General features: G+C 54.5%; 2 protein-coding genes across 2 annotated transcripts; one reads left to right on the top strand and one right to left on the bottom strand.

The window, feature by feature from the left end:
- The first annotated feature begins 1,988 nt into the window (after positions 1-1,988).
- Positions 1,989-7,217, top strand: LOC34623975 (cyclin-dependent kinase G1). The gene is made up of 12 exons (XM_026338011.1): positions 1,989-2,589; positions 2,669-2,712; positions 2,961-3,177; positions 3,310-3,929; positions 4,126-4,281; positions 4,860-4,946; positions 5,552-5,708; positions 5,939-6,028; positions 6,276-6,412; positions 6,552-6,723; positions 6,874-6,924; positions 7,099-7,217. The coding sequence occupies exons 1-12, from the start codon at positions 1,989-1,991 to the stop codon at positions 7,215-7,217; spliced, it is 2,451 nt and encodes an 816-aa protein (XP_026193796.1).
- Positions 7,218-7,531: 314 nt separating this feature from the next.
- Positions 7,532-9,883, bottom strand: LOC34623976. Its single transcript, XM_026338010.1, has 4 exons — positions 9,052-9,883; positions 8,195-8,886; positions 7,780-7,915; positions 7,532-7,638 (listed from the first exon to the last, which is right to left on the bottom strand). The coding sequence occupies exons 1-4, from the start codon at positions 9,881-9,883 to the stop codon at positions 7,532-7,534; spliced, it is 1,767 nt and encodes a 588-aa protein (XP_026193795.1).
- Positions 9,884-10,574: the final 691 nt, after the last annotated feature.

The raw sequence follows: 10,574 nt of genomic DNA, 5'->3' as shown, positions 1-10,574 counted from the left end.
TCCCCTTACACCACTGTATTGGCCTGTGTCCTTACCACTGGGAGGCTGGCCAGTCTGCAGCAGGAACTAAACAATGGATTTTCTCTAGAATGAATCAGGGTCAGATACTTTGAAGTTTTTGTGCTGGCAGCAACGGCCTGCCTGTCCTAAGCACTGCAGTCTTTCCCAGCACTCCGTTTCCTCTTGTAAGACAGGTTGCTTTTTCTGTCCTTAGAAGGACAAAACACCCAGACACTTCATGCGGTACCCCAAGGACTAAATTTTTTTGAATTTGAACTGTACCTATAGAGTAAATTCATTTACTGCCTATGCAATAGCCCGTACCATAGTGGAAGGCCCCCTCATCCACAAGCAAACACATTTGCCCAGGGATTCGTGCCTGCCACAGGAAGACAAGTCGCTCAGTTCGCGCCTAATGTCTCTGTGTCCAACGACGAGATGGCATGACCTGGCGAGGTTATGCAACAGAGGAAAATTCACAGCTGTTTGTATAACCCAGTGGGGCCTCCACACCATGATGCAGACAAAAAACCGGCTTGCGCGCAAGACACGCATGAGGGGACGAAAGGTAGGGCCCCCAAGGGAGATACACAATTTTATGATAAAGAGCGCGATTTAGCGTGATTCGAGTCTGCCATCATTATTCCAAAGGCCTTACAGATTCAAACGAAGAAGTGCACCTACGCGTTCTAGTTTCTACCTCATTAAAGGCCCTATGCAGAGACTTGTAAGGGGTCTTCGACGACCTAAGAAATGACAGTGCATTAAGATGCACAGCCGGTGGCATCAATTATAATGTTCCCCCCTAGTTCTCCATCGGAGGCCACCTAACTTCAGACGCAATAGAAATCTAACAGAAAGTTATTGAGTGTTCCTCAAAATAGCTGCCTTTTTTCCGTCCACTTGCCAGTCAGGCTTCCTACGTGAGGGGAGAGATAATTGGGGTGGGCGTTGATGCATTTTTAAAAGCACTCCAGCGCTCCCAGCTAGTCGGGCATAGCCTTAATCTAGCGCGCAAGGACATACCATTGCGTCTTTTTGTATCGCGCGTGATAACACTACTCTTCAGTGTATATGATGTACGAAAAGACAGATCAATCGTCTATTCTTCACCTATTCACAGTTGAACAGAACTAGTGCAGTAGAAGGCGCCTGAATCTGGCGTAGCCCCCCCTACGTCAATAGAGTGTAGTAATGACTATTCTCACGTATTGTTCGAACGGCCACTTAAGCAGAATAAATTCCGATCATTCAAGAAACAAGGGGAAAAGCTTTCTGAGTACCCAGTGCAAAGAGCCAACACGCAAAGCTGGTCAATGGGCGCGTCATTATGCGGCACAGAGCACGCCTTCACGGAAGAAGAGTAGCACGTTCAGGCGTATGGTAATGCTCAGTATACCATTATATGTATTTAAATGTTCGGAACGGTGCCATCATAGGATCTGAAATGCCTGCCCCGTTGTGGCGGCTCCTGTGTTGTTACAGCAGCGAGAGCGAAGCCCGACCTGTTTCGCTGGGACTTGTACGGGGCTGTACCGGATTCCAGCAGTGGGAGCAGTAGTACAACAAGCAAAGCAGCAAGAAAAGAAGGTTTGGCACAACAGTAGGAAGGAACTGTTTTTGTTTCTTCCATTTGGCTTCCTCTCCAGTCCCTGATTTTGACGCTTGTCGCTGCATGCAGCAGCTACAGCACTGTCAGGAGAGGCCGTGACGACCGCAGCGCGAACAGGAGAAACTGTAGCGGCTCCAAAAGCCGCAACATCATCGTGGGGAGGGGCCCCCATCATGACCAACGCGCCTTACGCCGTAAAAGGATAGCGCAGCAGTTACACTGGGGGGGGGACCGTCCCAGCGCCAGCAGGCTGGGCTGCTTTGCAGCAGAATGGCTCTCAGGCACGCAGGCCTTGCTGTCGAAGAGCCAAGCCGTCGGAGAAAGCGGCAATTCCATTGTGTGTAGGGGCAGCAGCTGCTGCGCACAGGTCGGCAGGATGGAGGAGGGCACGAGCGACACGAGTTTGGATTTGCTGCACTCCAAGGTTCGCAATCTCCGAGACAAGTTGCAGGCTCGAGCAACGCGTAGACTTGGTGGCGATGACAGTAGTGGCAGCAGCAGCAGCAGTGGCGGAGGGGCAAGTCTGCAGCCTCTGGGGCCTATCGGCAAGGACGATCGCGAATTCACCTCTCCCTGTGCTAGCAGCAGCAGTCGAGGCAGCTGCCGACATAGTGAACGGAAAGACGCCAACCGCAGCCGGACTGTGTCTTGGGTGGGGCAGGAGCAAGGCCATAGTGGCATGGCCAGCGAGCAGCAGCAGCAGCAGCTGCAGCTGCAGCATCCATCGGAGGATAGACACCTGGAGTACAGAAGAAGTCTCCCCGGCGTTTCGAGCAGCAGCGGCGGGAGCGTTCCGCAAGGCGCATATGCTGAAGCCTCCAGAAGCCCTCTAAAACGCGGCAGTAGGGCTTCAGAGAAGGCCATCACCAGCCATCGCAGCTACTCCAGAGACACGACGAGCAGCGGCAAAGATTTCTGCCGCTCGCCCCTGCGTCGGCATGGAGCCGAAGTACACACAGTGCAGCACGGAAGCAGCAGTAGACTGCGCCGCAGCCGCAGCAGCGAAGCTCCAAGTCAGAACCGCAGCAGAAGCAGAAGCAGAGGCCGAGGCAGCAGCAGCAGGCACCTGCAATACCGTCCCCCCAGCAGCAGCAGCAGCAGCAGCAGCAGCAGCAGCAAAAGCGGGGTCAAGGGGCGCTCGACTGAGCAGTTGTATCGCCACAACAGCAGCAGCAGCAGCAGCAAATATGACGGGGGCAGCAGCGGCAGCCGGCGTGATATGCGGGTCGGTAGAAAACACGATAGCAGCAGCAAATATGACGGGAGCAGCAGCAGCAGCAGCAGCAGTTATAGTACGGAAGGAGGGGGTAGAAACAGCACACACGGGGGCCTTTCTCGCTACAGCCGCAGCCGCAGCAGTGAGCGGCGACATGCTTCCTCAGCAGTGGGTGTAAGCAGCAGCAGCAGCAGCAGCACTACCATGGATAATGCTGGCACCAATGATGGCAGTAACAGTAGCAGCAGCAGCAGCAGCAGCAGCGCGTGTACCGCGGGATCTGGCACTGCTGGCAGTGTGGAGAGGGAGGAGGGAGAAATATCTATGAGTGCGCGTAGCAGCGCTGGCAGCAGCCATCCAGCCGATGCTCAACGCCAGGAGCAGCAAGGAGAAGAGCAGCAGCAGCAGCAGCTAGAAGAAGAGACAGTCGAGTTTCAGAAGGATGCGAAGGGGCCCCTCTTCACGCCGACGGAAGCGTCAGCTTTAGCGCCGAGGGCAGCAGCAGAAATGCCTCCAGGCAAGAAGACTGGAGGGGGGGCAAGTTCAGCAGCTGCATCTGAACCGCAGAAGGAAGCGGAGGAGCATTCTGCACGGCCACTTCCTGAAGAGGATTTGTTTACTCCCGAGGTGGGGTCTGCTGACGAGCTGCTGCTAACCCCTGAGGCAACTTCGGAAGGCGTCGAGGCAGCCGCTTCAGCGGGAGGTCCCCCTGCAGCGGATTCCGCCGACGGGCAGCAGCTAAGTGCGGCAGCAGCTTGTGCCAGCGAAACTGTATATGGTCCTTTGCCTCCTGCAGCAGCAGCAGCAGAGACAGTGCGCGAAGAGGCCACAGCAGCAGCAGGAGCTGAAGCGACACATTTATGCTTGGACTCGGTAGAGCAGGATTCGAATCACGTGCACCAGCTGCTAAATGCAGGTGGAGAAGAGGAGGAGGAGGAAGAAGACGACGAAGAGGACAGACACTTGAAGCAGAGCAAAGTCTGGAGCTCCCTCGTGTATGGGTGTCATTCAGTGAGCACGTACAAGCGCCTCAACAAGATTAGTGAAGGCACGTACGGCGCTGTCTTCAGAGCGATGGATCTGAAGACTAAGGAGATCGTGGTTCGTCGCTGCAGGGGGCTTTGATGTCTGAACTCCTTTGAAATTCGCTATGGGGGAGGAACGTGTGCGTTGGCTGCGTGGCAGGCACCCCGCTGTGCCGCGATACATACAAGGCCGCGCATGCATGCAGTCGTAGAGGCGCCTTCTGTTGATCGCAGCTGCTTCTGGTGCTCTGCTCTGCGAGGTTTTGCTACAGGCTCTAAAGCAAGTCAAGTTTCACGCAAAGCTGTGGTCCGAGGGCTTCCCAGTGACATCTTTGCGCGAGATATCCATCCTGTTGGAATTGCAACATCCGAATGTCGTCAATGTCAAGCAGGTCGTCGTGGGCTCTGGGCAGCATCATGTCTTCATGGTACGAGATATTTTTTTGAAGCAAAGAAATAAATATATGTATTAATATGCGTGTCCACGGGGATATACACATATTTTATATGTATATGGACTTGTGTGTCATCTTTGCACGCGCATGTGTACGTACGGCCGCCACACGCTGGGAAGATTTATTGTACCGTCCTGGCTTCTGTTCTCGGGCTGTATCCCCTCACAGAGCCCTTGCCCAGTGCTGTGGTGATATCGTCGCTGAGAGATGAAGCCTGTCAACGCTAAACCTGAATGTCTGGGGAGGGCTGCTTGTGTCTGCCCGTACAGGTGATGGAGTACATTGAACATGAGCTCAAGACGCTGATGGACGAGAAACCTGAATTTACAACTGCAGAGAGGAAATGTCTATTGAAGCAGGTTAGGTCCCGCACTGGTATTTGCACGTGACAAATCTAGGAAGGAGAAACGAACAAAGACGCAGACTCACGAAACGATCTTCGCAGCACATGTGCTGATAAATCTTAGATATGATCAGCGCCGCATGCAAGGGTTCTCCGGCCCTCATGATGCCATTTGCCTTCTGTGTTTGCGTTGTGCTGCGCCGCAAAGTTGCTGGAGGCCTTGGCTTACTTACACGCGAATTTCGTCTTCCACCGCGACGTGAAGCCTAGCAATCTGCTGTATTCGAACAGAGGGGTTAGGCCATCCTTTTCAACTCCTCACAGGCACTGCTTGTTGTGCTACGTCTGCACTGAACTGCACCTTGCATGCTTTGTTTCTCTCTTGAGGGCCCCTGCCCTCGAACATTTATTTTCAACTTGAAAAGCGCGTGGTTTCGTGGCCTTCAACGATCTGTTTGTGCGGCCTCTTCGTGTACCGTACACGCATGCATGCGCGTGCATGCGGGGCGCGGTCCGTATATTGCGTTTCTTATTTGTTTTTGCGTCTTGAAAAGGGTATCCCTGTGGTTTCCCTTCCATGCATCCGGCAGCGTGCGTGTTTGCGTGTGTTTTCCGATGCAATGGATGGTCGCTGGCGGTGCTTCTTGGTCTTGTACAGTGTACCTGCTTGCAGCCAGCCCTTTTCGCGTTTTCTCAGCCTTTTTTCTTGAAACGGCCTAGGTGCTTGTTTGTTGTCTGCATTTGCAAATGCGTGTCTCGGCTCTTGGCAGTGCAGCGGCTTCCAAGGGGGGGAGTGGGGAGTTGGGGTCACTACGATTCCGTGTGCAGAAGGGGGTGTGCGTGTGCAGCATGCTTAGCAGGGCGTGAGCCGTATGGATCGGTCGATGGTTTTGCATGCAGGTTCTGAAAATGGCGGATTTTGGGATGGCTAGAAAGTTCGGAGTTCCTTTCGGCCACAAGAGGTACACCAAAGAAGTCGTGACGCTTTGGTATAGGCCCCCGGAGATTCTTCTAGGGCAGTCGGTGTACAGCGATAAGTGCGACGTCTGGGCTGTTGGTGAGTTGGGGATTTGAATGGGCCTTTTGGCTCGCTCTCTGGGCACATGCAGACTGCTTTTTTGCGCGTAGAGCGAGCGTGAGGAGTCCTAGGTGTAGAGACACCACGCAGAAGCAGGGGGTGAAGGCGAGCGTAACTGAGGCTCCCAGGCATAGTGGGGTCACAGCGTCGCAAGGAGACACCGAGGCTTTTTCACGTTCGGCGACACCTGTAGAATTTTTCTTCTGCAGGAGCTATCTTTGGGGAACTTCTGTTGCGGCGGCCTCTCTTTGCTGGACATGGGGACTTAGACACCCTCAGCAAGATTTGGAAGCTTTGTGGTAGGTGGATTTAGCTAAGGGGAGGGAAGCGCAGATGGCTGCGTAGGTATGAGTGGCGGCACCTTGCGCCGACGGCAGGGTGCCTGCGGCTGCGACGGAGAAGTGGAAGGAGATTTTAAGTGATCAGAAGACACACTGCTGATCGGGACAGACGGAGTTCGTTGCGTGCTACCCCGTGTTTGCCTCTCATGCCCATTCACCTTCTTAAGGGCCAGCGCTGCTGTGGATTTGGCGTATGTGTGTATAGGGACGCAGTCGGAGGAAACGTGGCCAGGGTTTAACGAATTACCGTTGGTGAAGTCGCGAGCTCTTGCACGGATGCCACATTGCCAGCCGACGTGGAGGGAGGTGTTCCCTCCTCCCTCGAAGCACCTCACTATGGGGGTCAGGTGCTGTGGCATGCAGCATGCTGTGTTGCTGCCGTGCATGCTGCATGCGCTGCTGCTTTTAGTGCTGCGCGCTTTCTGCCGTAGCTGGGGTTGCCGCATCCTGGATTGGCTCTTTTTCGGTGTTTGTGTTGCAGAATAGCGGCGTCCTCTCTGATTTAGGCCTTGATTTGCTGCAAAAGCTGCTCACCCCAGATCCAGCGCAGCGGCTTTCCGCTGCGGCAGCCCTTCAGCATGAGTACTTCAAGGAATCTCCGAAGCCTCAGCCTACGGAGCTAATGCCCAGTTACCCAGACACAAACAACCAAGGTAAAAGCACTCTCGCCGCACGGGGGGGGAAGATGTATGCCGGCTCTCTCGCGTTGCATGAGTATACATTTTGGGGGTGTCGTTACGCTGTGTCGGATCGTATGGAGTCACTGCTGCTGCCTGATGTGTTGTGTGTGTGCATGCATGCAGCACGAAGGAAGCGCAGGAGAGGGGGTAGCGCTGACCTTAACGAACAGAAGCGTGAGTCAAGTCATAGTGTCGGGTGCTCATTTATTTAGAAGCCTGCTTTTGTCTGCCAACACCCCCTCTATCGGCCTCGAGATACGAGTTTGAGGGTGGGTGGCCTTGTGCGATGGTAGCGTGTATTCCCCTGGAAGCTATGGCCCGCTTTAGGGGAATGTCTGTACACCGCAGATCAAGACTCCTTCCGGTTCGACGCGCGCGTGGATGCGGAGAAGTTTCTTTCTGCCCTGGACCAAAAAGTTCGCAGCCAACGAAAAGAAACGGTCAAGCCTGGCAGAGAGGGTCTCTAAGAAACCGCGTCGATGTCAGTGTTGCCGCCAACTTCAACGTCTGTCCTGTACGCCTGATCGCCAAAGTCACGACTCCTTTTCGACGCATGTGGCTTTGTTTGGTGCAATCTTGTCCCTCTGCTTCTTGTACAGTGTGTTTGTCTGTGTGTCTGTCTGTGTCGGCTTCTGCTCCATGCTTCTGCTTCCAGTGCCTCAGTGCGGCAAGGGATGCAGGATTGAATTCCTCCACATCCATGCAGGCACACTTGCGTGGCCAGTCACCAGCACGTGTAAAAGGGCCTCAGGGGGGTGGACTAGGAAAATATCCGTGGGGGCTAACTGCTTTTGTCGTCTACTGCTACAGTGCTTGTGGGTGCTGCCCTTTCTCGTTTCCTTTTTCTGAATACTCTGAGCATACGCAACTTGCCTTTGGTAGCAATCCCTGAAATGTGTTTACTGCAAAAGTGCAGGACGGGCAGGCCTCACGACTGCATAGCTTAGCCACCTGCTTCCTTATGCGGCGCAGCCGCTTCGATACAGCGTTGTCGGTGTGACACTTTGCCGCTGCGGCTGCTGCTGCTACTGCCACTGCTGCCCTTGCAGCTCAAGGTACTCTGGGCATCCTCAGGGGATGTCTGCGGGAGCTGTTTCTGGTGAGGAGAGGCCGGCGGCTCAGGTGGGTCTAGTTTGGCTATGCTAGACAGGACCTTGGCTGCAGTCTGTACAGCCCACAGCAACAGCAGCAGCCTGGTCTGCTGCAGCGGCAGCAAGCGGAGAAAGGTGTGCTCTTCCAGCCGCGTGTGCATGTTGTACGCGGCCGCAGAACCCCAGAAGTAACACAGCCAGTACACTCGGGAGGAGACACCTCCTGCCCTAGAGAGGCAAATGAGGGTCCCTATTAAGGGGTAGACGCGCAGCAGCAGCAGTAACACTGGCCCGACAATGAAGGAGGGCAGCAATAACAACAGCAGCTGGGGAGCGTAACGCAGACTAGTCGCTATAACATACAGCACAGAAGGAGATACTACGAAGCCTGTCTGCTGCAATACTTGCTGCAGCAGCACACGCCAGCTTCGAAGCTGGAAGCGAGATCCCAGAAAGCTGCTACTTTGCATTCCTGCCGATGCTTCCGCGCTGTTGCCGCTGCTTGTTGGGGGAGAAATACGGAGTGCCACCACTGCAGCCGAACGTAGGCGCTGCAGCACAGATTTGGTATTGGCCGATGCGGCCTGCTGCTGCTCCTGCTGCGTCTCCTCTAGAGGAGAGAAGTCGGGCAGACAGTGCTGCATGAGCACCTCGCCTGCATCTAGTCTGAAGGTCTGTGCCAGCTGTAGAGTGCCTGTGGATGCCTTCTTCGCTCTCGCTGCGATGACTGGCGCGGTTGCGCTGGTCAAGAGCTTTTGCTGCGCCTGAGCCCGAAGCAGGAGCTGCTGCTGCTGCTGCCGCTGCTGCTTCGGTAGCAGCAGCTGAATGCCAAAAAACTTGCGAGAGAAGAGATTGAGCGCGGCTGCAAGGCCCCCCACGCATTTATGGCCGTAGGCAAAGAGGATAAGGCTGCTGCTGCCTCCCGTCAGCACTCCCAGCAGCAAGGCGGAGAGAAGCAGATGCAGAGGGGCTGCCTCGATGTAGGCCTGGAAGGAGACGGGCAAAGGGAGCGTTAGCAGGAGGCTGCTCAGCATGCAGCCAAGACCTATAGGCATGAAGAGAGAGCGAGAGAAGAAATTTTTTTTTGGTGCGTGAAAGCAGTTTTTTGCTAGCCCGAGGGTGTTGGGTGATTGATATACAGCTGAAGACCTTGAACGATACACTACATACTACTCGGGAGCAGCAGCACCAGTGCATGGAGGCGACTGACCTTGTAGGAACCACAGCATGAGCCAGCATGTGAGGGAACGCAAGGCCCTCAGTCTTCTCTCGACGCAGAGTGCCGTTGCTATTGCCGTTGCTCCCGGTGTATCCGCTTCTAGAGGTGCCAGAGCTGCAGCAGAGGGACCTGGTGAAACAGCGAAGATGCTTCTAAAGACGTCAAAGTTTGTTACAGCAAAGAGCGCTGTGCCCAGCAGTGGCAAGGGTAGCCAAACTACAGACAGGAACCGCGTGAGCCGAGGAATTCCAAGGACGAGGCAGCAACAGCAGTGCAGCAGCACCGTGAGGGCCAAGGGGGCCCCTGCCGCCACATAGGCAGTGAAACCACTGTAAAAAGAGGTGACAACAGCCCGCATGCGCTTCACTCTTGTGCTAACACGTAAGAAGTAGAAGAGGGGTAGCGCTGCCGCCGACGCGGCGATGAGTAACTGCTGTTGCGGTTGTAGCTCTATATACAGCCGAATGCCCGTAGCCACCAGCGGCGCAACCACAGGGTAAACGAACTTTACCCACAGAAGAAAGAGGGAGGCAGCGTCTAAGAGGAGGGCTCCCAAGATGCGCATGAGCTCAAGGAGAGGAATCCTCAGGGCACGCATGCTTGCCAAGACGCTAGCAAAGGCCTCCGACGACTCCCGCTGAAGGTGCTGCACGAGCAGCTCCTGAGCCGTGAACTTTTCCGGGATGGAACGGAGGTGCAGATAAATGCAACAGCACACAAAAAGCAGGAGCGTTGCTGCGGCTGCTGCCCGGCGCAGCAGCCAGCGCCATAGGCGCGCTGCTGCAGGACGAATCCGCGAAGAAAGCCAAGCCCAGAGCCTCATTATTCCCACTCTTTAATCCCACTCATAGCAAGGAGGCCCCAGAACCCTACCAAATAGCTGTGCACGTGTGTGTAAGCGCTCCTGTTGTCTATCCGTACTGGCGTTCACCGGCAGCACCTGCCACACATCGGCTTCAGCAGGGTGTATGGACACCCTAAAAAGCTTTGGGTGCCAGCCACCGCTGAGTCGAAGCCAGGATGCGAGAGTGCAAAACCGACAGTAGGAAGCCAATCAATAAAACTTGCCCCCCCCCTTTCAAGGGAGGGCAGATGCAATAAAAGTTAAGGGAGCAAAAATCAAATAACGCCTATCAGGAGAAGACACCATGTTTTGTTGCTTATCTTGCGGTAAATATCAGCAAAAAGCCTATCAATGCTTCCACGACTCCTCGTGTCTTACGTGCATGCACAGGTCAAGACAACAACGTACATAGGTCTGGTTCTACTCTGACTATACACCATTTTGACTCTGGAAGCATCCTTATATTTTTGGCCATCATTTTCTGTCCACGAGGTAGTGGTGTGTGAACAAGTAACAGTGTCAACGCGGGACATGATCCCGTTCTCGCCCAGGCTACCCGATGGCAAAGGAAGCTGACGGACAAGCAAACGAGAATCATGCCACAGATTTTAAAATTGCTTCTGGCTATAAGCTTGATATCAAGGCTTGATAAGCTGCCTATTACTGATAT

This window comes from Cyclospora cayetanensis, unplaced genomic scaffold (genome assembly GCF_002999335.1).
Source record: "Cyclospora cayetanensis isolate NF1_C8 unplaced genomic scaffold, CcayRef3 CcayRef3_contig_22, whole genome shotgun sequence".
NCBI lineage: Eukaryota > Apicomplexa > Conoidasida > Eucoccidiorida > Eimeriidae > Cyclospora > Cyclospora cayetanensis.
The sequence above is the reverse complement of the archived record's forward strand: the minus strand, read 5'-3'. Positions and strand labels throughout refer to the sequence as shown.